Source organism: Accipiter gentilis, chromosome 7 (assembly GCF_929443795.1).
Source record: "Accipiter gentilis chromosome 7, bAccGen1.1, whole genome shotgun sequence".
Classification (NCBI taxonomy): domain Eukaryota; kingdom Metazoa; phylum Chordata; class Aves; order Accipitriformes; family Accipitridae; genus Astur; species Astur gentilis.
The window spans coordinates 42977644-43004156 of NC_064886.1; the positions used below are offsets into that span (position 1 = coordinate 42977644).

The 26513-nt window shown below is 54.8% G+C and overlaps 2 protein-coding genes across 6 annotated transcripts in view; both read right to left on the reverse strand.

Moving 5' to 3' along the window:
* Nucleotides 1-257: 257 nt before the first annotated feature.
* SLC22A31 (solute carrier family 22 member 31) lies at nt 258-4871 on the reverse strand. The gene is made up of 10 exons (XM_049804214.1): nt 4754-4871; nt 3824-4212; nt 2826-2929; nt 2585-2739; nt 2261-2429; nt 1764-1909; nt 1539-1647; nt 1240-1454; nt 986-1097; nt 258-881 (listed from the first exon to the last, which is right to left on the reverse strand). The coding sequence occupies exons 1-10, from the start codon at nt 4869-4871 to the stop codon at nt 545-547; spliced, it is 1854 nt and encodes a 617-aa protein (XP_049660171.1). The 3' UTR covers nt 258-544.
* Nucleotides 4872-7770: 2899 nt separating this feature from the next.
* ANKRD11 (ankyrin repeat domain containing 11) overlaps nt 7771-26513 on the reverse strand; it is a 159981-nt gene continuing 141238 nt past the window's right edge. For all 5 annotated transcript variants that reach the window (XM_049806430.1, XM_049806426.1, XM_049806427.1 and 2 more), the window contains 9 exons: nt 24519-24689; nt 23072-23275; nt 21047-21189; nt 20460-20607; nt 12894-19624; nt 11494-11592; nt 11244-11387; nt 10025-10117; nt 7771-9086 (listed from right to left, as the gene is read on the reverse strand). In XM_049806430.1, coding sequence (XP_049662387.1) covers nt 8901-9086; nt 10025-10117; nt 11244-11387; nt 11494-11592; nt 12894-19624; nt 20460-20607; nt 21047-21189; nt 23072-23275; nt 24519-24689 — 7919 coding nt within the window. In that variant the 3' untranslated portion in view covers nt 7771-8900. The remainder of the gene's footprint in view (nt 9087-10024; nt 10118-11243; nt 11388-11493; nt 11593-12893; nt 19625-20459; nt 20608-21046; nt 21190-23071; nt 23276-24518; nt 24690-26513) is intronic.

The following is a 26513-nucleotide window of genomic DNA, read 5'->3' on the forward strand; positions in this document are numbered from 1 at the left end:
AGCACAGGGTTTGCACACATGTGCACACTCACAGATACCCCATCCCCCGCCCCAGGAAGGCAGAGGCCGAGGGCACGGGCAGCCCTGTGGGGGTGGACACCCCAGGGAAAGGCCCCACAGAGCTGGGGAGGGTGGGCAAGGAGACCCCCCCCCCCAGTCCCCCACAAAATAAAGATCCCAGAGAAGGGGGCCAGTGGCAGGGGCACCGCACAGGGCCCCCAGCCACGCCAGCCGCCTGTAGAAACAAGGCACTTTTATTGGGAGCCCGTGAGCACCCGCCGCCAACACCCTGGGGGGCATCACCCCCACCCCAGGACTCCCAGCACAGCTCCTCCTGGGGCAGGATCCGGCCCCGCCGTGGGGTGGGTGCACTGCTCCCCCAGCCCAGCCATTGTATGTGTCCTGGTGCATCCCGCCGTCCCCACGGGCGCCCACGGATGGGGGTCCCGGTACTCCACGAGGGGGTGGGATGGGGGTCCCAGCACCACGCTCAGCCCCCCCCGCCCAGCAGCAGGGAGAGCCTGGGGTGGGCCACGGCTATGTCTCACGGTGGGGCGGCCGGGGAGCCGAGCATCCTCTTGGCGGTGAGGTGGGAGTAGTCGTGGGGGATGCCGTGGGGGGCAAGCAGGGGTAGGTGGTCCTCACGGGGGGGCCGTTGGAAGAGGGGTGGCCGGCGCTGGCTCTCACCGTCCTGCAAAGACTGAGGCAGGCTGCGGCCCTGGCTTTCCGGCAGCAGCATGATGCTGAGGACGGCGAGGATGGCGAAGGAGGCGAACACCACGTGGTGCAGGAAGAAGCCCCGGCTGTTGGGGATGGCGGTGATGGGGGCGGCCGCCTTGCCCATGAAGCTGGCCCCCACGACGAGACCCAGCCCGGCACCCCTGCGGGGGGAAAAGTGCTTAGATGGGGTCTGGGGGGGACCCTGCCTGGGTGCTCCCCCACCCTGGGGAAGCACAGGGACGGTGGCAGCTCCCCCACTCCTTACCTGACCACGGTGGGGAGCACCTCGCTGGCAAAGAAGATGCTGAGCATGGTGACGGCGTGGGAGGCGGTGATGCCCACAACAGACAGAGTCAGGACAATGAGGTCCAGCAGGTCTATGAAAGCACCATCAGGGGTCAAATCCTGCACGCCCCCCCCCCCCCCCCGCCATCAAGCACCCTGTTCCCACCCCCAGCCCCCCAGCTGGGGGCTGCACCCCACCGCAGGGAGGGTGGGGGTCTCCCCGTGCATCCTTACACTGGGTGAGGGCCAGCAGCAGGAGAGAGGAGATGCCGGTGAGGACGGTGCAGAGCAGGAGGACGGCGCGGCGCCCAAAGCGCTCGGCCGTCAGGCAGACAAAGAGGCAGGCGGCCGCCTCGGTGCCCACCACCACGTAGTAAGAGGAGAAGAAGTGGGGCAGGTGGGGGGCCAGGTTGCGGGTGAAGCAGTGGCGGATGCCGGAGCCGATGAACCTGTGGGAGAGCAGGGTCAGGGGGCCACGAGTGGGACCCCTCCCCCCCCCCCCCACCCACCGCCACCCCCCTCTGCCTACTCACGCCGCGAAGCCGAGGATGACACCGTTCTTCCAGATGACCCTGGTGCCGAAAATCTCGCAGACGGCATGGTACCGGGGCTGCGGGGACCCCTCAGACAGGGACTCCAGCTCTGCTGGGACAGGGGGACTCAAGATAGAGCCGGCACCATCCCACCGCCCCGGCACTGTGGCTTTGGGGAGGGGGCCCAGCGGCCACATTGCAGCCAGGAGCTCTGGGGTCACATACCATCGAGAAGGCTCTCCTGGCGGCAGGAGCTGTCGTCGGAGCCGGGGCTGCTGTTTTCGGCCAGTGCCTGCAGGGTCTTCCTGGCCTTCTCTAGCTGTCGCGTGGCCAGCAGCCAGCGTGGTGACTCCGGCAGCAGCGCCGGGCACCTGGAGCACAAGTGTCGGCATCATGGGGTTCTCCAGGGGCCTGGTTCCCCCCTCCAGCTCTGAGTTCCCCCCCCCCCCCCCCCCTGCTTCCTGGCTTCAAAGCGATGCTGCCCAGAAACCCTCAAGTTCCAACCTGAGCAAACATTTACCCAGGGCGGGGGGGTCCCTGAGCTCCACCTGGAGAGCCCTGGGCACCCTTTGATCCCCACCGTGGTCCTGGGCAGGGTGTGCTGGGCTGGGGTGCTGCCCGGGTACAGCTCGATGCCAGCCCTGAGGGGTCTGCCCAGCCCCACCGCAAGAAGCGGCCCCCTTCCCCGTATATGCAGCCCCCAGGCCCGGGGGGGTCCTTACCACCAGCAGGCAGCCAGCAGAGCCAAGATCATGGTGACGGCACCCTGCAGCACCCGCCAGTCCCGGCACAGCACGGCCAGCCCCGGCAGCAGCAGCTCCCCGGCGATCCAGAAGAAGCCAGCCACCATTGTCACCCCCAGCCGGTGCGGGGGGTCGCACAGCTCCAACCCTGGCGGGGGGGACACACAAGGGGTGAGCGGTGGGCGCCACGGCTGCGGGGCATCCTGCACCCCCATAGCATCCCGTGTTCTGGAGCATCCTGTGCCCCCGGAACGTCCTCGGTCCCCACGCCGCCACCGCAGGGACCCTCGCCGTCCCACTCACGTGCCACGTAGAGCGACAGGAAGGCGCCCGCCAGTGCCGCCCCGAAGAGCAGCCGTGCGACCAGGACCATGACGAAATCCACAGCCAGCGCCACGCCGAGGCCCAGGGGCACCGCCAGCACCAGGGACACCACGAAAGCGGGACGGCGGCCGAACCTGCCGGGGGACGGGACCTCTGAGCGGGGCTGGGCACGGTGTCACCCCCGTCTGGGGGGGGAGCTGCCCCGGGGACCCCCGCTTACCTGTCACAGGCCAGTCCAGCAGCGACGCTGCCCAGCATCCAGCCCAGCAAGTGCGTGGTCTGCTCCAGGGGCACCTTCCAGCGCGAGGCGCACACCAGGTCCCACTGCGGGCGAGAGGGAAAAACGTCAGCATTGGGGTCCCGGCGGACTCCCTCGCTGCCTGCAGGGGTGGGACAGATGGGGTCACCATCCCCATGAGTCGCCTGGGGGGGCTTCTGGCCAGCCCCCACCCCACGAGCAAAAAATGTGGGGCTGGATATGGCGGGACAGCGTTGATGGCCCTTACTGCCCTGTCCCCTGTCATCATCGTCCCCCAGGACCCCGGAGCTCCCCTCAGTCACCCCCAAAGCCCCTCCACGGGGGTGTCCCCCTGAGGACCCCTCTCCCTTACCCAGGGTCCCTGGCCCCCCCCCAAGCAAACTCCCTCTCCCCCCACCCCCAGGGCTTTCCTGTGTGACCCTTATGGGGTCCCCAGCTTGTTCTCCCTCCACCCTGCACATCCGTTAACCCCTCCTGTACCCCAGAGACCCCCCCCAATCCCCCTCCAGAACCACAGACACCCCTGAACCCCCCTCCAGAACCACAGAGACCCCCCAATCCGCCTCCAGAACCACAGAGACCCCCCGAACCCCCATCCAGAACCACAGACACCCCTGAACCCCCATCCAGAACAACAGACAACCCCTACTGCGCCTCCAGAACCACAGACACCCCTGAACCCCCTCCAGAACAACAGAGACCCCCCCCAATCCCGCACCAGAACCACAGACACCCCCCAATCCTCCTCCAGAACCACAGAGACCCCCCGAACCCCCATCCAGAACCACAGACCCCCCCAATCCCCCTCCAAAACCACAGACACCCCTGAACACCCTCCAGAACCACAAAGACCCCCCCCGAACCCCTTCCAGATCCACAGACACCCCCCAATCCCCCTCCAAAACCACAGAGACCCCCCGAACCCCCCTCCAGAACCACAGACACCCCCCCCCCCAAACCTGCGTGACGAGGTTGGAGCGGAGACCGGCGGCGGGCAGGGCGTAGTGCCAGCCTCGCGTACAGGGCCCGGTGCCGTTGGGCCGGGCGCTCCCGGTGCCGGTACCGCTGCCGGTACCGGCGGGTCGGTAACGGTAGAGCTGGCAGGGGCTCCAGCCGGCGCGGAGGCGCGGGACGGCGGCGCGGAGCAGCGCGGTCCCCGCCAGGCGGCGCAGCGGCGGCGGCAGGAGCGCGGCGTCGGGCCGGCAGCGGTGGGGGGGCTCCGCGCCCAGCGCCCACCCCAGCGCCCACCCCAGCGCCAGCGCCAAGCACGGAGCCCACCCCCCCGCCGCCCGACGGCAACGGGGACGACGCCAGCAGGCGCCCCCCCCCCCTCTCCGCCGCTGCTGCTGCCGACATCGAGCCGCCGCCGCCGCCGCCGGGGATCGCTCGGGGGGGGGGGGGGCCTTTCGGGATCCCGGGAGGGTAGGGGTTTGGGGGGGGGGGGGGGGGAGGGCGGTACCGGCGCGGATCGGCCTCCGTGGGGACCGCCCCGCCCCCGCCCCGCCCGCCTTGGACCCCCCCACCGCCCCGTCCCCGGGCTCTAACCTCCGGGAGCTCCGGGATCCCCGCACACCGGTTCAGCCCCCGCCAAACCCGGTCCAGCCCCCCCCCAAACCCCGTTCTTCCCCCCACCGCCTGGTTCGGCTCCCCCCAAGCACAGTTCAGCCCCCCAGCCCAGTTTGCCTCCCCCTAAACTCCATTCTCCCCCCCCCCCCCCCCCCGCCTGGTTCAGCTCCCCCCAAGCCTGGTTTGCCCCCCCAAGCCCAGTTCAGCCCCCTCCAAGCCCAGTTCGCCCCCCCCACCCCCCCAGCCCAGTTCAGCTCCCCCAAAGCCCGGTTTGCCCCCCCAAGCCTGGTTCAGCTCCCCTCAACCCCGGTTCTCTCACCCACCGCCTGGTTCGGCTCCCCCCAAGCCTGGTTTGCCCCCCTCCCCAAGCCCAGTCCAGCCCCCAGCCCAGTTCAGCCCCCAAGCCTGGTTCACCCCCCTCCACCCTGTTTGCCCCCCCATGCCCGGTTCATCCTCCCAAGCCCAGTCCAGCCCCTAAGCCCGGCTCATCTCCCCAAAGCCCAGTTCAGCCCCCCCCCCCCCCCCCCCAAGTCTGGTTCGCCCCCCTTCTCCACAGTGCTCCAGGCCAAGGCACCCACTCAACACTGAGGGACCCCCCCAGTTGGGGGTCCTGGGGTGCAGCCAGGGGTGCCAGGGCCTGCCCGTGACCCACAAATGCACCCCGGCCCCCCCTCAACCTCAAAGGGGGCTGCTGGGGTCTGCCCCCCCCGGGAAGGGAACTGGTCAGAGCCCCCCGCTTGCACCCAGCACCGCAGCGAACCCCTGGGAAGAGCCAACGAAGCAGCCGAGTTGCAAAAAAGTTTTGGTTTTTTTTCTCCTCCTTTTTAAAATTTATTTACAAACGTTCTCTCCGAGGGACAACAGCATCGCTCGGGCACTCGGCTCTGCCCACGCAACGGTAGAAACATCCCATCTGCAAAATCCCACCCACATTTGCTTTTTACCTCCCTCCGCGGGAAGTCATACAGCCAAAAGGCCGAGGGTGCCGCGGCGGAGCAGGACCCTCGGTGCCCAGCGCCGCGTACACATAAACAACAGCGTAAAAAAGCCCGACATGGGCGCGTTGCAGACCAGGCGGCCTTGTCGCTGCTCGGCCCACGCGCCACCACCCGAGTCCGACCGGTGCCAGGAAGAGAAAGGTGGGACCTGGGACGTATCTGCACCTATGTCCGTGGCCGGGAGGAAAACTTACCCCCAGGGACTCCCGAAACTCCCAGCACTGAGGTCAGAACAGAGTACGGGACTTTTCTTGCTTTACCCGGCTGATGAAAGGTCTCTCCGTGCTTACAATGATTTAATTTATGGTTATTTAACAAAACAAAGAGCAGGGATGGAAATTAGTTAATCAGCGTTACTTGTGGCTGCTTTCTTGTGTTGTCAAATGAAACCCCTGAAGCAGAAGCAGCCCCCCCCCCAGCCCTGGCGCTTGCACCGGTCGCCCACCCCAACCCCAGGCAAGGATGGGAGGGGGAAAAAAATCCACCCTGGCTGCTGCCAGGGCATGGCCGCTGCGAGAAACTGCCCGTCCTGCTCTGCCTGCGGTGAGCACTGGTCACTGCTGCGGCTCCTGGTCTGGCAACAGGCTCATGGAGCTGAGGCAGAAGCTGGGGGTCGGGCAGGGGAAGGCAGGACCCCCACCCCTGCCACCCTGGCTCTTAGGAAGCCGCTACAACTCACTGGAGTGAAACCCTCGAGGTCCCCAGCATGAGGATTGTGGAAAATTCCTCAACCGGCTGCAAAGGTGGTGGCAGCGAGGGGGGGGAGCCGGGTGCGGAGGCGTCCCAGCATGGTGCGTGTTCTTCTGCTGGGGACCTGTGTGGCTGCCCAGATGCCGGCAGCGTGAGCCTGTGCTCCACCAAGGCCACCTTGGCTGCAGAGCATTGCATGCGTGGGGCTGCCCGGGCCAAGCAAGAGCCCGCGCTGCCAAAAGAGGCAAACGGGGCTGAAAAGCGGTAGTGAATTCAGCCGGTCCCCTCTGGTCCCCCCAGCCAAGCGGTGCCAGCAGAGGAAGAGGAGCCAAATTGCATTTATAACCTCTCCGCTTCCAAAAGCGGCAGCTGAGACATTCAGCCAGCACATGCACCTGGCAAAACCAAGCAGTAAATGCAAGAAAACCAGGCGCCGACAGCAAGCGTCCACGGGGACCAGCCCCTCGCGCCAGCTGTGCCAGCCAGGAAAGGTTGGGCAGCGGGTACAAGGAAGGCACAGAGGTCTTAGAAGAGGCACTTGAATCTCTCTCCACCCACGTCCCTGTGAGCTTGTCCTTGAGGATCGACTTTGCCAACTTCGTTAAGCCTGGGTTGGGTTATGGCTCCAACGAGAGCTGCACGTCCAACGCAATCCCGCCTGCAGAAGAAGCCACGGTGCCGGCACAGAGCAGCAGGATGGCAGCAGGAAGACCTGGCACCCAACCCAAAACCAAGCCGGGCATCACCAAACCGGTGGCTCCTTCCCACCACAGAGCAGCTCCAGCAGAGACTCCCAGCCAGGCACAGGACTGGCACAGCCGGGAGCACCACGTGCTGCGCGGCACCGTCCTCATGAGCCCCAGGAGTGAGGGTGAATTCAGCCCACAGGATAGCAGCGCTCCACACGACCGATTTCAGTATTAAAAAGAAGGAAAGAAGAAAAAGGAGGTGGCTGGGAGCGCAGCACACCGGGGGCCCATCCAGGTGCCCATCCCCAAGGACATGGGGCAACAGGACACCAGCACGAAGCACCGCTGGCCGCAAGCTCTGCCGCAGGCTCCTGGGCTCCAACTCACCCTGGCAGCACCGTCCCAGCTGCCAAGAAGCCATTTCCCTGCCTGCCCTACCAGCAACTGGCCTCTTGATCCAGAAAGCACCAAGTACCGATGCCCCAGCACAACAACCTGCAACCCCAGGTTGCAACCCGTCCCCTGTCCAAATTTTGCAACCCCAAAACATCAGCTCCTCGATTCGCAGCCCCTACGGGGTCCATCAAACTCATCAGCCCAAGCCCAAACATCATTCTTCACGTCACTCTGTGCCCCCAGTTGGCACGTGGCACAGGGGGGCTCCCCTCTCCTCACAGTCCCCCCCATCACAACCGGCTGCAGGGTTGGGACAGCTGCAGGGTTGGCACCACCAGGTTTCCAATTCCACCGAACGCAAAGGGGCAGGGAAAGAGGAGAAAAACAACATGGTGCTAAAAATCAGGTCACCATCCAGAGATCCCCGCAGCATGGACTGCGGGTCAGACTCCCTGTGCGTACCTGAGTGCGTCAAACGGGCTTCCAAGTAACGCTGCACACCGTCCTGGCCCTTATTTTTTCCTTGACAGGGAAAGTGCTGCCTAGGGTAAACTATACATACAAAGATAATTTTAATTAATTTATTTATTTCTTTACACATAACTGAAAGTGATGTTACAGTACATAAGTTATTTACAACTGTGCAGTAATGTGTTGCAAAATAAATTATCTAGAAGGCAGCAAAAGTACATTGTTAATGTATATAAAAACTGTACAGCATTTATGGGATACAATTTTTCTTTATATGAGTATTGGCTCTGTAGTGTTTTCAAGTTATGTTCTCAGAAAGAGAAACGAAATGCCCAAGATTAAAGGAAAAAATATATAAACCACATGGATTTTACTCCATTAAAAACACAGTTGGCAAAGTCCTTTCTCTGCGTCACCATTTCCCCGCCTGCCGCTGGCCGTGCCGCCCCGGCGCACGGTGCGCAGGCGGCTCCTCTGCTCTCCCGAAACGGTGGCGAGCAGCTGCTGCGGGGCGCCGCGGGCGCACCCCACCTCTGCAGCCCGGAGCCGTCCACACCTTCAGAGCCGTGTCTGCCCAAGTTGGACGCTGTCTTTTTTGTTTCTAATTGTTTTTGTTTGTGTTTTTTTTTTGTTGGGTTTTTTTTGTCATTTTTGTTGGGTTTTTTTTTGTTTTTTTTTTTTTGTTTTGTTTTTTTTTTAGACATACCCAGGATGGAACGAGAAACTCAAACACCCCCCCCTCCCCCCATGGTTTCCTACTGCAGCTTCTCCGAGAGGAGATCCGCGACCGGTGGAAAACAGAGAGCTGGAAATCACGGTGTTCACAAGTACATGAATCACGTGGTTGCTGGCCCCGCTCAGCAGCTTCTGCAACACACAAATGGTGTCCTTGGCCTCCTCCCTCCACGCCTCTGCCAGTCTCTTGGCCGGTGAGTGCTCGCTGCCCGCGCAGACCGGCTGCCTCCCTGCCGCAGCAGCCGGTTGGAAAGGAGATGCGCCCCGGCCCGCTGCCCGGCGGAGCTGCCGTCAGTCCGGAAGCGAGGGACGCGTTGTGAAGAAAGTGCAATTATTTTTCTTATTGTTTTGTTTTCTGCCGATAGCTGCTTCCTCCTCCTCTGACCAGGGATTCATCAGCAAGCGGTAAGGGTGAATGTGAGCTCGACCGCCCGACCTCGGAGGGCTCCCGTCCTTGCCAGTTTTCAGTGATGTCTCCTGGTTTTGAACTGTCATGCCGGCAAGAGCACAAAGTCATCGTTCACGTCGACCATTGGCACATAGAACGAGGGCACCTCGTTCACGCAGAGGGATTTGTGCCCCGCAGGGTCCAACTCCTGCACTTTCAGCTGCCACTCCATCCTTTGCACTGCGTTCAAGGCGGCAGCTTCATGTTGCTGTCGCATGAGCAGGCACGTCTGGATCGGGGGAAATAGAAACAAGCAGAGATGAGGGGCGAGCGGGAGAGGGCAGGAACGGCTCCTGCTGCCCGTCCCACCTAGCCAAGGCAGGGGACCTGCAGCCATCGCAGCAGGCAGAGCGGCAAATGGAGCGAGGGATGCCGCACGCATCCTTGCAGGAAGAAACGTGGACTTGGGATGTCTGCTGAGCCCGATTCCAGCAGGAGCAGGGGCAAAGCCAAAAGGGCCTCATGGGGCAGCTTTTAAAGGCTTGTAAGCACTCAAGAGCACTGATCCTGCTGGCGACAGCCTCGGCAGACAGTCCCCATCAGCCCCCACAGTGGCCCTTGGCTGCCCGAGAGCAGGGTCCTGGCTCCCTTCGTCGGAGCTGCCAACTCCCTCCCTGTCACCGGCTGAAAGCACCATCGTCCCTGCTCCCTACCGTGCCAGTTTGCCACCCAGAGCTCTGCACAGCACTCTGGAAAATCATTGCACGGGCTCCTGCCACCTTGAAGTTTGCCATAGGTTTTGAGCTTGCTGCAGCATGTGTTGCTGGCGAAGAGTAGGCCCCGAGGGTTTAACTGACCGAGAAAGCTCCAGACCATATGGCACGAAGCAAAGTAACAGCCAGCCAGACAACCCAAAGCAGAATGTGTCTCCCTTCCCTCATTTTGGAACCAGGAGAGGCAACTGCGCTCCCGTAGTCCCCACAGAGGCTCCCACCTCTCCACCGTGCTGCGCACAGAAGCGTCCCCCATCACGTAATGCTGCCCAGACTACCTCAGGACATCTGCTCCCACAAGATTTTTGGGAACCACAAAGGCAGCTTCCAGGCTACAGCAACAGCCGGGACCCCTCTTGGGATACCCTCCCGGCAGCAGGCAGAGCAGCAGGACCTGCTGCTGCCCACGTGCTGCAGCGGCAGCCCGGAGCACCGGGGCTCCCACACCTCTCACCTTCATTCGATCATACTTGTCATCCACGTCTTGCAACCAGGAAATGAACTGTCGCGCGTTGAAGCGGTCTCTGACCGATTTGTTTTCGTCTCCCTATGCAAAAGACAGCAAAAGAGAATTACATGGTAATTTTTTTTTATTTTTATTTTTTTTACTTTAAGCAGTCACAGGTCTAACAGGCCATATTCAAACCCCTCTTAAGGTACACACTCATCAGAAACAAGAAAGGTGTCTGCAGGGAGGGAGAATAGAGCACGCTGCTCCCTGCTGCTCTTGCAGCCCTTTGCCAGGGGCTTCAGCCTCAGACAGAGATGCATGCATGCACGCACTCCCCAATTTTGCTTTGCACCTCTCTGTCTCCTTCAGCTCATGCCCAAGATCATGACGTCTTTGCTGTAGAAGCACAGACACTTGGCTGGGAAATGCTGAGGGATAAATCAAGGCTCCTGGATCAATACACCAGGTCATTAATAAATTCCAGGATCCCATCTTTCTGCACAGGATCCCTCCCGCAATGCAGCAGCATGCTTCCCCAAGCAAGCGGGACTGGCGGCAGCTGCAGGCCGCGGGCTGCAGAGGGTGCTGGTGGGATGGCTCAGGACAAGCGCAGCCGCACGGCCACCAGCTGCAGAAACCGGACACGATTCCCCTTTCTCCAGCACAGAACGATGTGAAATCGAAGGAAGAAATGACCATTTTTTGTGGGCTGTGAGACAGAGTCTGTCTCTTTCAAAGCCACTATTCAGACACAAATCAATTTAATGGCTCTCTCCTCTTCCTTCAACAGGAAAAGATATCCCAGAGTGTAGTAAAATAAACCTTTCAAGTATGCAGATGATCCTGATCAAGAAGAAATGCAGAGGATCCTGAGACTCACTGATAAATGTGAGTCATCTCTGCTCCTAAAGAGACACGATGCTCCCTGTATCCCTGTGTTCCCAGACACGTTTCCTCTCCCGGCACGCACGTGGGGTATCCCAGAACGTGCGACACCAGAAACCGAGTCAATTAGGCAACCTGGGGACGTGCTGGGGAGGGCTCCTGCAGTATGTCCTGCATCTGCGTGCCGCAGTGGGTGACAGGCACCTGAGCAGGGAGAGCATTCGTAACTCCTGTCTACATCCCTCCCACCCTCCCTCTGTCCAGAAAAGCACCGTCTCCCTTGGGGTCTTGCACAGCACCTCTGAGACACTTCTTCACCACCAAGACAGGCACTGACCTGATTTTCTAGAGGCATATTATAGACCTCGGAGTCCAGCAGCATGGTGCAGGCACTGAAGGGCACAGCCTGGTTGGCAATAGTCCTTGCTGCCCGACAATGAACTCTCAAAATCTCCTGCTCACAGGAGACGATGAGCTTCTCCTGAGGAAGAGCAAACGAAGCAGTGAGCGTGGCAGCCTCAGTCTCCCCAGCAGAGGAAATTCGGGACCTCTTCCCCAGCAGGACTTTCCCCGGAGTGCTCCCTTACCCGCTCTATGCTGTGCTGGAGCCGCAGCTTTCCCCGGACGGCTTCCTGCTGCTTGAAGAGCTCCTTCAGAGGCTCCGCGAGCGATGGCGGCGGGGCGATCTGCGGGCACACGACGGCGGAGGGTTAAAGCCAGCAATGCTGTGGGTGCACAGCCTGCGGGAGCCACCTGCTCCCCCTACCACGCAGGGCCCTGCCTGCGGCACGGCCACGTAGCCAAAATGCACCTTGGCCCAGGGCTCAGAGAGGGAGTCGGTGCCACCCTGCAGGGTGCTGTACGGAGCTCGCTGGAGGAGAAAATCTGCCTATTTCCTCAGGAGGCAAAGGACAACGTCCTGCCAGTGCTCAGACCACAGCGAAGGGCGAGACAACAGGGCAAGAGATGTCCAGTGCCGAGAGATGAGCTCAGCCTGCAGAACCAGAGCCTAAATCACCCCACAGGCTGCAAGGGCAGTTGGTAAAGGGGCCTGAGCACGTCTGACAAAGGGGATGACACTGTTGGAGAAATGCTGCCAGGAGCAGGCCAGTCTGCACACCAGCAAGGATGCCTGTGTCCTGATCTGTCCTGCGCTTTCCTGGGGAGCAAGGCACTCCGAGCACAGCCCAAGTTGCAGAACAGAGGAGCAGGCGGCTCTGGGTTAGTCTAGGAAGGAACAAGCAGATGAGAACACAGGCTACAACCACTGTGGTGCTGGGGCAGGCAAAGCATGTATTAACTCATGCAAACAGTAACTCACGCATGGACTACACTGCAACAGAAATACCCGCAGACCAGGGTACGTCACCCTGCCTGCAGCAGGGAACGAAGCCTGACGTGGCCGGTCGTATCGACCCTCCTCCTCCAGGCTGGATCCTGGAGCTACTGCCTGCAGCATTAAGTTTATTGATGCATCCGTATTAGCAAGTCCACTCATGCAGCACAGCAGTGAAATGCAGATCCCACTGCCAAGGAGTGTGTGTGCTATCGGCAAGTCAAGTATCAGTGCTTGGGAAAACAAAGGCAGGAGTTAAGAGCCATCTTTTTCCTATGGTCTTCCAGGTTCATTATCCAATTACTATACTGCTCGTACAAAGCAGTTTTGCCTTCCAGCCTCAAATCCCGTGAATTCACACAAACTTGCTCTAAAGCCTGAACAAATCTCATGTTCCTAAGCACAGCCCAAGGTCTTCTCTGCAAAAATACAGCATCTCAGAGGATGCATTTATCACGCAGCCATCCACTTACCAAGGCTTAGATTCGTCATCATGAGCATGTTCTAAAAGCTGGCTAAAGCCACGGCTGGGGTGCCGTTGGCATTGCAAGGGCGCTCACGATGCATAAGGGGATAATCTGGGCTGTGCTTGTAGCAGCAAGGGAGGGGACAGTCCCTGATGCTGTGGTTTAAAGAGAGAAGGTGACTCACCACTGGAATATGGAGCTTGCTTAGAGGCTTGCCATCCAACAGGTAGGAGCCTGTATAGGTGACATATTCAGCATAGCACTGTGGCGCTTGGGGAGTAATATAGCAGAGGATTTTCCGCTTCTCTTCAATCTTTTTCCTGATCTGGAGGTACTCGAAGTAGGGGTTGGACCTGTCACTGTGATAAGGTTCAATGTCGTCCAGTTTTATAGCATCTACAATAGCTGCCAGTGTTTGCTGTATCATCTCCCTCGTCTGCTGGGTGGACGTGTTGATCTGCTGCTGCAGCTGCTGGTTGGAGCGCTGGAACCGGCGCTTGCGTGGGTGCTGAGCCTGGGAATCGTCCTCCTCTGTAATGCGGCCTTTGGCACGTGTGGCGGGCGCAGAAACAGGAGGAAATTCCTTCTCAGAAGAGGCGGCGTTCTGCTTGTTTTGGTTGGCGAGCATCTGAGCCCGGTTCCTGGTAATCCGCTGAGGAATCTCTTCTATTTTGGGAGGTTTGGGAGCTTCTGCTACTGGTTTTTGTACTGGTTCAACGATTTCTGCCTGAGCATTGCCTGGAGGTGCGTCTGCCTGGGAGGAAGAGACCTGGCTCCCACTGCGTGCTGCAGCACACTCCTGTGAAACGCTGCCCTCGGCGGTGGCCGCGGGTGGGGGACCAGCCTGGGAGCCGCTCTCTGCCACCCCACCAGAAGACGACAGGTCTTCGTGCACGGCCTCCACCTCTTTGCTCTCCGCCTGAGCAGATTCGGATGGGGTCTGCTGGAAAATCTGTGCTTCTGAGTCCTCCGCTCCTTTTTCCTCAGCTACATTCAGCGCTTCTGAGGTGGCTTCTTGTGCAGCCACTTCTGGTTTCTGCTCCTCTGCTTGTGGCTCCGTCTCCACGGGCAGGACGGCCGTTGCCTGGATGGCCGGCGGCTCCTCCGGCTCACCAGACGCTATTATGGATGCGCTCGCCTTAACGATCCCAGCACTTGTTTCTGAAGCAGCTGCTGGGCTTTCTTCTACGGCTTCTGCCTCAGTCATCTCTGTCTCTGCAACATCCTTAGGTTGGAGCGGCAGCTCTGGGAGCGAGAAGGGGCCAAGGTCCAAGTCATCTTCTGTATTGGTGAAGGGATCAGGCCACGTTACCGCCTCCTCTGTATTTGCAGGCGCAGCGTTGTTTTCCAAATAGTTGTTTTCTGGCGTGCTAACAACTTCTGCCTGAGGTTCTGCTGGCATACAGGGAGGCTCTGGAGGTATCTCAGGTGCTTCTTCTGGAAGAGGCTTGCAGTTATTGAAGAACGTGTCTAACCTAGTAGGGGACATGTACGGAGCTTGCTCTTCAGCATTCGCTATTTCTCCTGGAACTGCTTCCTCAGCATCCTCCTTGACTTCATTGAGCCCTGGTTCAGACACTGACAGAGGGTAAGATATGGGAGAAACGGGGTAGGAAGTATCTGTGGGAATGAAGGCTACCGGTGTAGGATGAATCGGCTCTAGGGAACAGAGCGGAGGTTTAGGGGACTCGGAAAACCTTTGGGGAGATTTCATCAGAAGCTCTGAGCCCATGGACCAGCTGACAGAGTGCTCTGCCGGGTTACCCATCAGGGTGGGAGGAATGGCGGCGTCAGGGTTTCGGGAAGGAGGGTTATCCCAGTCTATATTGTTTTGTTCTGGCATACCCGAACTAAAATGGTTTTCTTCAATTGGTGGTAAGTAGGTAGATTCTGGTGGCATAATGGAGGCCGTAGCTTGCTGCTCTTCCGTGGTATCCAAGGGCATGCCAAGGTCGGGGGGAAGAGCACTTTCTACCGAAGGAGCCAGCAATTCATCTCTGTGCGAAGGGGAGGATTTTGCTTGCAAACCAGAAAAGACACTTTCAGGCGACTGGGCGACTCCGCTGACAGCTCCTGGCGCACAGTGCAAAGCTTCCACTTTCGGTGATGAAACCCCATAATCTGGTGAGTAATACCCAGGAGATAAACACTGGAACTTCTCAGCAGGAACAGAAGGAAGAGGAGCTTTCTCCTCCATTAAATGCTGCACTGGAGAGTCATAATTTGATGTGGCTGGGACGCTTTGCTGTCTGAAAAATTTATCTCCAACACTGAATTCTTCTTCAGGTGCCCTTCTGATATCAACCGAGATGGAACGATAAAGGTTCGTGGAGGGTATGGTACGAGTCGGGGTCTGACTTGGATTCTCGGGGAGCCCACTGGAAACATTCGCATATCGGTCGAAGAAAGATGGAGAACAGGCATTCATAGACATTGTGGATATGGGCAGCGAGTGCTGTGAGTCCGCGCACTCAAACATCAGGTCCGTGTAGTCTTCGTTGCTGCACGAAGGAGTCCTGGGCGTCTGCATCACCTCCTCGTAGCTCGGACAAGAGACGACGGATGCCGGGGTTGGGACTCCCGTCGGCCGGTTCTGATCCGGCCTGGGAGACGCCGGGAGGATTTCCTTCAGCTGAGGACCTGTTATCCAGTCCTTAGAGTCTGTGCCAACAGCAGGCTGTGCCTTGTTTTCAGGTGACAGTATAGGAGTCAGTGGACCCAACTCCTTAAGTTTCTTGTCCTTGAGCTGAGTATCCAACGATAACGGCTTCTTTGTTGCCAGATCCAAACTCCTCTTGCGCACATCTTCTGAGCTTTTAAGTTTGTCCTTTAATTTGGGGTCTCCGGACCTGTGCCTCATTTTCTCCATTTGCTTCATTCTCTCTTTGTGCCTTTTGTGGCGCTCCTCGATTTCCAGGTCTTTCTGGCTCAGCATCCTCTCAAAGCTGGTCATCATCAAATCACCATCTCCCAGAAGTTTCTCCCTTGGCCTGGCATCTTTCTTGCCGCTGTCTTTGGAAAGGGTTATTTTTTCATTCCCGTTGCTTATTTTTATTGATTCCGATTTGTCTTTCTCTTGGTTCTCCTTCAGCTTCTCCTTCAGTTTGGTTTCGCCGAATTTGAGGTTGTCCTCCTTTGATTTATCTTTAAAGGTGGTAACTTGAGGATTGTCCTTGTCTTTAAGCGTTGACTTTGGCTCGTCTTTGTGATGTTTAAAGAAACCATCTGCATGTTTGTCTCTATGCTTTTCCTTTTCCTCCTTCCATTTTTCCTTATGTTTATCTCGCTTCTTTTTCTCTTTAACTGTGCTGATGGTGCTGGAACCGTAAGTCTTTTCTTTTTCCGCCTTCTTTGACAGCTCCCTTTCAGAATCATTTTTATCTTTCTTTTCAGAAAATAAGTAATCAATGCTTTTCTCTGGTTCCTCATCAGGCTCTGCCTTCATGTTGTAGGAAGTGCTAAAAGCCTCCCCATCCACAGAGAAATCTTTTTCATAATGAGTGGAATCCTTTCTGCTGCTGGAGTCTTTGAATTCTTCTGTTTTCTCCTTTTTCTCAGTCTTCTCCTTCTTTGCTTTTTCCTTCTCGTGACTTTTCTTTGATGAAGATGAAGAATGTCTGTGTCTCTCCTTCTCCTTGAGTTTGTCCTGCAAGCAGGGTAAAGGGAGAGAGTCCTTAAACTTTTCTTCAGCAGCATCAGTAAGAGAAAGGTTAGAAGACTCAAAGAGGCTGGTCAGTCCTGGATCTTGTCCTCGATCTGTGAAGCTGTCAGAAGAGATCTCACTGATTTTGTCATTGGAGTCATCTCTATAGTCATTCAGAGCCTCCTCCTCCAATTTCTCCAGCAGGCTCTTCTCTGACTCCCCTCCTTTCGAAGACTTTTTCTCTTTGGAATGCTCTTTATCCGGCTTCTCCTTATGCTTGCTTTTCACCTTGTCGTCATTGGCATGTTTCTTTTCAGCCTTCTCTGGGAGCTTTTGCTTGTTTTTCTTCTCCTGAGTGGAATCTATGGACGTTCTGTCTTTCCTGTCCTTGTACTTCTCGGTAGAGTCTTTATCTTTCTTCTCTTTGTGTTTTTCAAAGGAACTCTTCTCCTTCTTCTCTTTTCCCCCTTCTGATGTTCCTTTGTCCTTCTTCTTCTCCTTGGAGTCCTTATCTTTCTGTTTCTCTCCTGAATGTTGCCGGTCGGAGGAGTACTTGCGGTGCTTGTCGGGGTACAGCTCCTTCTCAGCAGCTGCACCATCATCCTTCTCCTGCAGACTGTCCAGACGATGCATTTCGCTCCCAGCAGAATCGCTGACTTTGAACCCAGTCAAGCTGTAATCATCCCTCTCGTCTTCGCTTTCATCTGTGAAGATGTCTGCAATGCTGTACCAGCTTTTCTCCTTGCCTTTCTTCTCATCCTTTTTCTCGGAGAAGTCCTCCCGATCTGTGGAGAAGTTTTTCTCTTTCTTCTCTTTAACCTGGTCAAAAGAACTCTTCCTTTCTTTGTCTTTGCTGTGCAGGTCTTTGTACTTCTCTTTAGTTTCTTTTTTCTCTTTGAAACTCTTGTCTAGTTCTTTGTCTTTCAGGATTTTCTCAGGAGCAACTTTTTCATTTTTCTCCTTGTCGCCTTCTTTGGATTTTTCCTTGTATTTTTCTGGCTTCACTTTTTCTTTTTTTTCTTTATCAGGAGCATCTTTCTTTTCCTTTTCCTTTCCAGAATGGTGTCTCTCCCAACTCTCCAGAGTTTTACCACTGAACTCGGGGTCGGACTTATCCTTGAAGAACGTTTCGCAGCCATATTCTTTAAAGTCATCTCGATAGGGCTCCTCCTGCTTCGTTTTGGTATCTTTTCGATCTTTAGAGCCATCAGAGGAATCTTTTCTGTCCTTGTTGGTTTCACCTGTATCTTTTTCCTTCCTCTCCTTGACACTCTCTGCAGAATCCTTCCTCTTCTTATCCTTTTCAGGCAAATAACTAGGAGTAGCTTTGTGTCTGTCTGTTTGGTCCTTTTTCTTCTCGGAGCTTTTGTCCACATAGTCCCTCTCTTTCTTCTTTAAGAAAGTGTCCTTTTCATTACGTTTCTCGTTGTATTCCTTCTTCTCTTTTGTTTTATTTTCCTTTTTCTTGTCTTTAATTTCCTCTTTCATGGGTTCTATGATTAGTTTTGCCACGGTGTCATTTTTAATCTCCCTGAAATCTGTTACTGGAGAATCCCAGCTATCTTCACCTTTGAAATCGAAGGATGAATCAGAAGACAAGTCTGAAAACCACCTCTCTTGCTGATCATCCGAAAGGCTGAACTTCGTGTCCTCACTTTCGGGAAATTGGCTTTTGTTATTAAACTCATCAAATGCAGACTCATCCCTGTAAAGTTTTTCTTTTTTGCATTTTTCTTTCTCTTCCTTGAAGGATTTTTCTTTCTCTAATTTAGAAACCTTCTCCTCCTTCAGCTCATTCTTCTTTTCAGATTTTGACTGCTTGTCCTTCGACTTCTTCTTTCTCTCCTCCTTGTGTATTCTCGGCTTCTCCTCTTTGGGAGACTTCTCCTTTACAGGTTTCTCTTTTTCTGATTTACTTAATCCTTCTCTGAAGGATTTGCTCATGTCTTTACTACCATCTTTGACTTTTCTTAAAGATTTCTCGTCTTTTGAGGATTTTCCAGTCTCATCTTTAAACAACCATTCCTTCTCCTCCACTTTACCTTTGGGGAGCTTTTCCTCCTTCTTACTGTGTTCTCGCTCATGCTTTAACACTTTCAACTTGTTTTCGACTGGATTTTCTGTCTCTACTATCAAGCCTTTCTCAGGCTTTTGTTTAGAGTCCTCAAACTCAAAAGAAAACGTTTTGATTATTTTAATGTCTTGGCTGATGGGACACTGTCCCTTCTCCTTGTTTTTATGTTTGTGTTTTGTTTTATGCTTTTTAACAACCTTCCCCTCCTTGTCCAGCTTTGGAATTGCTCCATCCACATTGCTATGGAATGAATTCTTTTTCTCAGAAACAGTGTTGTGTGGGGTGTTTTTCTTTTTGTGCTCTGGTTTCTTCCTGACTGGCTTTAGTGACTCTAAGCTCGAGTCCTCGGACGAGTAGTCTGACTCGCTCGTCAGTCTCGTCCTGGTGGAGTCCGATAAAGAACTGACATCTGACCAAGCTGGAGAAGATATGGTTTTCCAATTGTCCGTCCTCCAGTGCTTGGAGTGCTGTTCTGTAAGATTAGGATTATGTTTCTGGGATGCTAAACTCCCATGAGAAGAGGTCGATGAGGCAGACAGAGAGTTAAACAAGGAGGATTCCTTTAGCACTAGCCTGGAGTCCTTTACACAGCTAGAGCTCTGAAGAGAGTCTCTATCATCCTCCTCACTCTCCACGTTTTCACTCTCTGATTCAGAGGAACAAAATTTGTCATTTTTTTTGCCAAACCGAACCTCTTTGCTTTTCGTCTCCTTCTTCCGCTTCTTTTTTACTTTGCTTTTCTCCTTCTGCGGCTTTGTGCTGGCGGGCTCCCGAATCTTGCTGCTGGGCAATATCGAGTGGGTCGAAAGTCGGAGCTTCTCCCCCGTCCCCACAGCAACGCTGGTCTCCTCCTCGTCCGAGCTGTCCGACAGGATGCGGTGGGCAGCTTTCTTTGGTGTAATTGTGTTATTTTTAGTATAAGTTTTCACTTCCATTTTGGGTATGGAAATGAAACTGTTTGCTTTAGTCTCTTTTCTGTAATCCTTTTTCAGCAAATGTTTGTCATCGACTGGCGGGATCCGGTCCTGCTCATCGTCCTCATCAAATTCATACTCATCCTTCACCGGGGTGATGGTTTTGGGGGGCTCCTGGGCCTTGGGCTTGTGCTTCAAACCCTTCTCAAACTCTGAGTCTGTGTTATTGCCATCAACAGAGCTGGAGGGAGCGAAGGAAGGGGCATCCTCCTCTTCTGAGGTCTCTGCAGAGAGAGAAGAACAACGTGTTAAGGGCTGTGAGGGGTTTTGGGGAGGGAACATCATCAGTCTGCTGCAGATGTGAACCCCTGTGAACAGCCCTGCTGCCCTTTTGCCTCACCCAGCCTTTGCTAAGTTTGCAGCTGAAAGGTCAAAATGCCAGGCTGGGAGAGCTTTTAGAAAGGAATAGCTATCCAATCTCACACCTGCATGGGGCATTCCTCCAAACAACATCCTGGGTGTATCAAGAGAAGAACTTTTTAACAGGGTTATGACTGCACACTCATACACAGCATAGGTCAAGACTCCCCATAAGACTGGAACTCTAATTAGCACTAATTAAAACCTGCAGTGTCTCCCACCTGGCACAGCCACAATAGTGTCACTCATGGGACAGGCTGAGGGACAGCCCGGGAGCACAACCTGAAACGTCAGCACTGGTACAGCCGAGCGCTGTGCCCTCCAACTGGGGAGGGACGGGAATACACGACGTGCACGCAAACCTCCTCCTCTCTATGCACGAGCTGCAATATTACCCACATTTTAAAGGTAAAACATCCATTTACCTGCAATTGGCTTCCAATCCTACATCTCGATTGCACCAGGCAAGTGATCTCAACGTAGGCTTCCAGGGCAAACAGCTAGAGCTCCCGGAGCTAAAGGCTGGTAGTTATGTTGTCTGAATTTGGGTTACAGCTACAGATGGACTCCTGACCGTGGCAGCAGCGTGCAGATATTCTGACAAGAGTTTAACTTCACTGTCCTCTTAACGTCTCTGTATTAACAGACAGCTGCAGGCCACAAACATCACTCCCATGTTCACATAAAGGTCAATCTCACCTGTTGAGCTTTCTTCACTGGAGGGGTATGTGGTCTTTCCCAGGAGCAGATTCACCATGGTGGGAGAATTCGCTACTTTTAAAGGTGTCTCGCCCTTCCTGTTGCTTTGATGAGGATTCCCTCCATAATGTAACAACAATTTCACCACCTGAAAACAGAAATTGAGACTTGAAGATGCCCACGATGTTTCAACTCCAGGGTTTTTGTACAACTTTCATATGCAACTAAAAGGGCAATGTCCTCAAGCAGTCTATCCTCAGGACACGCTTTATGGCACTAACAGTCATCAGTAAGAAAGGAGGCAAAAACCAGCAACAGTAACCAACTTGGGCAGGAAAGAAGGGAGAAGAACAAGACACAAAGCCATGCTCCCTCCCCGACTCCAGAAGAAGTAGAATGAACTATCCCCTGCACAGGGGAAAACCAACTAAAACACTCAACAGCACCGGAGCAGGAAAATTCTTGCCACCTACATGGCTATCAGCAACAAATAACCAAAATCTCTGTATTTGCACAGTTGGCTGCTCGAAGCACGAAGGAAAAAAAAGTCATTAAAAACACAGCTATGAAATCCAGCAAAAACCAACCTTGAAGTGACCGTTATTCGCTGCATCATGCAGCGGGGTGTCGTCATCCAACCCCTTTGTGTTGACTTCGGCACCCGCAGCAAGCAACTGCTTTGCAACGTCGTAATAACCCCGATTGCATGCCTCATGCAACGCCGTCCAGCCTGCAAGCAAAGGGACACTTAGAACACGGATATCACCTTCATGGAGAAAGTCAGAGACAGTGACAAGTAACCTCCATCCACAGACGCTGCAGGTGCCAGTGTGTCGAGGGGTCTGTGGCTCTGACAGCCAAGAAGATGGTCTCGTTTGCCCAGCTCCCCATGGCACAGCAGGAAGAAACCTGCAGCTCTGCTTTGCTACTCCAACCAGGCGGTAGTTGAATCAATCCCACTTTTCCCTCTGGTCATGGAACATGCTACGGACAGATCATGTGCCAGAACGGACAGTGCCCCAGAAAACAGAAAGGCAAAGTTTTGTGTAGGAAATTAAGAGAATTGCTGATGCTGTGTGGAAGTCACGTCTCAAATCCTTTCTCGTTCCAAATCCTCCGTAAGGGAAACACTGCTGCCCAGATCAGGACTGAGCTCTGAACTGCAGACATCGCTCTGAAACATCCCCCACACAGACCTCACGAATATTTTTTGTGTGCTCTCCAAAGCAAGCAGCCATGCCACTGCAAAACAGGCGCCTGGCTCAGGGAGAAACCAAACAGCAGGTCTCCACAGTAACAGTGGCTCTAGTTCTCAAACAAACTTCCGAAGAACACAGAATGAAATATTTTATCATGTTCAAACAGACTATTTTTAAGCAGAAACTGTTTTGAAGTTTCCCAGCAAATGCGCGTGGCTCTTTCGGTATTTTGCTGATAGTGTCGTGGGAGCTCATTCTGTTACCTTCACTTGGAGCATTAAAAAGGGGCACCTGGGACCAGAATTAATCACAACTGATAGTTCAGTCTAGCACTGATATTAATCATACAGGCAGAGGAACATGCATATCTATTTATAGCCCTAAAATCGTGCAAAGAGAAGAGCAAAGAGCAAAGTCAAGCTCTTGGACGTGCTGGAAGGCAGGCTGCCTCACGCTAATTTAGCCCCATCGTTGGTACGAGCGTGCATGAACAGCACTGTTCATCATCTCACAGCTGCCTTCTCGCTGCAGGACTCAGGGCTGTTCCCATCCCAGGCTCGTTTGCGGCCACAGCCCCACACCCACGCTCTTTTCCCCACTCCCACCACCAGAAGCAGGAGCTTGGCAGTGCTGCTGAGGAGGAGGAGGAGGTGGTGGTGGTGCTACTCCTCAGCTGAGGCTCAGGACAGTCAGTATTTCCTCTAATTTGGGTGCCCACCTGGCGCAGCTGGGAGCCTGACCTCACCCTTCACATTTGCACTGCTCCCCGTCAGTGGCATCCCCATGTTCGGTACTTAAAAACAAACCCCAGAACGCTGCAGGCATCAGCCATTCAACTCTGGAGCAATGATTTTACAAACCCACTCTTTTCAATATTTTTGTGCACATAATTTCTCACATTTTAAGTAAAAAAAGAGCTAAAACAGCCCACCTCCCTTTGCAAATCCCCCTCCAGACTTCCAAGACAGCACCCATGTGAAAGGGCATAAGAAAACACACCAGAGGGTCCCAGCTGCAGTTTCAGAGCGTGGAGCCACAGCAGCCCCAGGGATCGCTACGGATCTAGCATCACTGTCCTGAGCGGGAGCATGTTCAGAGCAGACAGGACAGCCTGGTAATTTAGCTCCCAAGCTCCAACAAGGAAACTGATGCTTTTCCGGGATTTATTGTTTTGGCAGATCCGTAGTAGGTTGTTTTGCTTGTGGTTTTTTTTTTTTTAAAAAGGACTTTTTTCTCCCCAAAGGGCAAAAATCATTATTTTTGGTTAATCCCCTCTTTACAAGTAGCAAATCCATGTTATAAAGAAACTATTTTCTGTGGTGGGAGCCATTCTTGGAGGTGGAACATGCAACCAGGTTGGAAAAGGTTTGGATCCATGGGCTGCCCTGCCAGTACTGCCAGCGGGCTGGTTACCTGCAAAGTCCTTCACATTGACATCTGCACCCTCGATAATGAGCTCCTTGATGCGCCGGGCATCTCCTCGGATGGCAGCTCGATGCAGCCGAGTCTCTCCTCGCTCGTTTCTCTTATTTACTTTATCTTTGGTTTTGGAGGCAGAGTTAGGAGTTCCCTTCTGACAAACTGTAGACTGAGAGGGATGCTTTGGTGTTGTGTCAACTGCACGGAGGAGAGAAACAGTCAAGAACCACAATTCAAAGGAAGCCCTACACCCTTAGAGGGAGCTCTTGCAACACGTTTCATCTCGAGTCGTGTTCACCCCCCCCCCCCCCCAAAACGCTCACCACAAGGCACGGAGAGACAACTGAATCTCTTGAAGTTGATGTGAAGACAGAGGAAAGCCTCTGTGTGTATAATGCAGATACTAATTGCAGGCTGCCAAAGCCCACTGGAGAGAACTGCAGTCCTTGCAAAGACTGTAGGCGATCCCATGATTTAGGAGCAGACAATGCAGCTCCTTACCCTAAACCCTCATTTCCTAAGGGAAGTGGCCTTTTACCAAGTACATGTGAGGTCTGACAGCCTTGGGAGGAGACTGCGCATTTCCTGGGAGAGCATCTGAACGCTCCAAAGACTATACAGCTTTTTGCCTTTTTTTCCCCCTAAGTAATAGAAACATAAGCAGCTAGACTGGTGTTAAGAACAACAAAATATGTGGCTAAAGGCCGCGACGTTTGTGTGTAGGATGCAGACGTGCGCATACAGATAGCACAGTGCCTCTAAAAACCCTGGGGCTCATGTATGCAACAGATAAAAATTACTAAAATACAAAATCCATGGCAAACACATTCCAGCTGCTCTGCATCTCAAGTTACAGTTCTAGTGGTTACATGTCTTATCCCTCTCCGCAAGAAGAAACATTAAAAAACCCAGAAAGGGATGATACTTCTAACTTTTATTCACGATGCTCCTTTACTGAGTTAGCCTGAGACGCCAGTGGAAAATGCAAAGCTCAGATGTGCAGGAAGCTCCCATGGAACCAAAGCTCTAGTTAAGCAGCCAGGGCAGGCTCAGTGGTGGCCTGGATTCGGCCCGTGGGACATCTCCTGCTACCACCTTATACTGCAAGAAGGAAGGGCAGCTGCAACCACCTGCGAACCCCAGCAGCAGCCCGTGCCTGGAGTCACTGGCAGAATCCCAGGAGAACGGGTGCTCCGCTGCCCCGCTCCAGCATCCCACCTACGGTGCTGAGAGGGGGGGACGACCCCACGGAGCACTGCACCAGTCCCCCTGCACCACGCTGGGGGGTGGCAGCTCATCTCTGCTGCCGGTGAGGAGCTACCTAAACCGCCTGGTGACCCTGGGGACGGGCACTGAGAAGCCCAGATATTCGCGAGCTTCTCGCTGCGAGCTCACACCCATCTGCCCACACCCCTGGGCAAAACCACCCTCTGGATCTCACCTGGGCTGTTAGCAGACTCTTCTGCTGTCATCTGCATAAGGAGAGCGACTTGCTGGCGCTCGGAGAGCGGGTAGCCTGCCCGGATCCCCGAAAGGCCCATTCCGAAAAGCAAGCCAGGCTTTCTGGTGGCGGGCTCCTTTTTAATCCTCTTCCGCTCTGGACCCTGCTTTTCTATGGTTCAAAGAGACACAGAAACACAAGCCGTGAACGTCACCGTAACAGAAACCACATTCATTTCTGAGCAAAGTGCTAAGAGCTCTCTAGCTCTGTTTCCGTTATCTCGCAAATGGAAAAGCCTACAGTGAAGGACGTATCCCTGCGGTGGGAGCACCAGTACATGGGGCAGCCGCCTGGGCTCACGCGGCTGCGGTTGCAGCCAGGACACGTACCGCTCCTGCTGCCCACCGGCTCCTCCAACAGTCTCTCCCGGCACAGGCTTCTACCAGTTCTCCCCCCACCATCAAAGAGCAGCACAAGAGGGAGGGAGCGGGTCCTTCGTGGGGCCACTGCCAGTACTGTACCTTCCATCTTGCTTCTAGGAGCCTCCATTTCATGCCATGGTGCTTCGAGGAGCGTACGCAGCCTTACACCACCACAGCATGGACTGAACTGGAGGCATCTAAAAGCATCAACAAAGAGTGCTAACGAGATACAGGCCGACAGCTCGGAAACGTTGCCATCTCACCCCCTCATCATCATCAAACCAAGGACCCTGCAGCCAAACGGGTGCGCTGCCCTGGGGAGCACCGGGCTGGCCCTCTCCTCCCAAAGAGGCTGTTTCCAGCCCAACACAGAGCACCCACCTGTGGTCAGGCTGATGACTGCTTAGCCACATCTACTCCTGCATCCCTCTAAAAAAAATCCCAAACAAACAGGAGGGGAGGAAGAAACTCCCTGTGCCCAGCTTGTCATCCCCCAAATCCCAGCCTGACACTCGGTCTCCTAAATCATCCAGCTACAAAGGCAGCTCCTGCTGAGGGACTGAGCACAACCGCCTCTAAAGCCAGTATTTGCTGCTGGCATGCCATGTGCACAAGAACGAGACAAAACCCCAGCCTCTCCCTGCACCTCCAGCCTCGCTCCCAGCGACCCACACAGCAGCCTGCTGCAAGCTGGTGAGAACTGGACCCTGCCGAGCATTGTGCAACTTGCTGCCTCCTGCCCCGCTGCCCAGTTCAGCCCAGCTCACACACCTAACCTCTGCGAGAAGCCTGACTCTACAGCTTTTCTTAACTATTTTTCCAGTTTTCTTTACGCAAGTATTGATCCTTTTCCCATGCAAGGGGAGTTAACAGCCCTTCCTTTGCGCTTCTGGTTTGCTTGCTTGTTGATGCTGTCCGGCAAAAGCACAAATCCAGCTGCATGCTCTCCAGTGGGTCCACAGAGCCACAGCCACACCAGAGATCCACTGTAGGGATGCATTTGGTGAACTAAGTTTCAAGGTGCCAGTTCAGGAAACAAAAATTAAGTTTTCTTCCACAGAGCCAGCCAAGCAAGGGAGACAGAACATGTATGTGCAGAGCAGCAATTCCTTGCCAATAGCCAAGCTGCATCCCTCCTACCAGGCAACTGTCCTAAACCCACAAAGAAGCATAAGGAAGATAGGGTGCGTGTGAGTGGAAAATGCAACTTCGCTCACATCTATTTCTAAGCACTGATATAGTTTGTTTATAACAAGGCTAACTACAGGGCTCCCACTGCGTGCAGAGGGCCGGTAACGACGTTCTTAGCAGCCACAGCTATAAAAGTTATCAAATGCAGGTGAGCAGCTCCTTGCCCTCTTATCGCATGCTCGAACACCAGTTTGATTCAAGGCCCGTTCGATGCTGCTCAAGAAACCTGAGCAGTAAAACACCTCACTGCATCCCTGACGTAATGAAAGGACTGCATCCAGACGAGCTGTTCAAAATCTCCCGCATACACAGAAACTCTGTTCTCAAGCTGATTGCACTTGCTTTTCAAGTGAGCAAATCCCACCTGTGACTTTGAAGCACA

Excerpts from the sequence above, each read along its gene's own strand:
- SLC22A31 (XM_049804214.1), bottom strand. The coding sequence starts at position 4,871 with ATGGGGGGGCAAACAGGGTGGAGGGGGGTGAACCAGGCTTGGGGGCTG. Across the intron at positions 2,430-2,584 it reads CCTGTCGCTCTACGTGGCAC|GGTTGGAGCTGTGCGACCCC; the intron begins GTGAGTGGGACG and ends CCCCCCCGCCAG. Across the intron at positions 1,910-2,260 it reads CTGCTGGCTGCCTGCTGGTG|GTGCCCGGCGCTGCTGCCGG; the intron begins GTAAGGACCCCC and ends CTTGTGCTCCAG.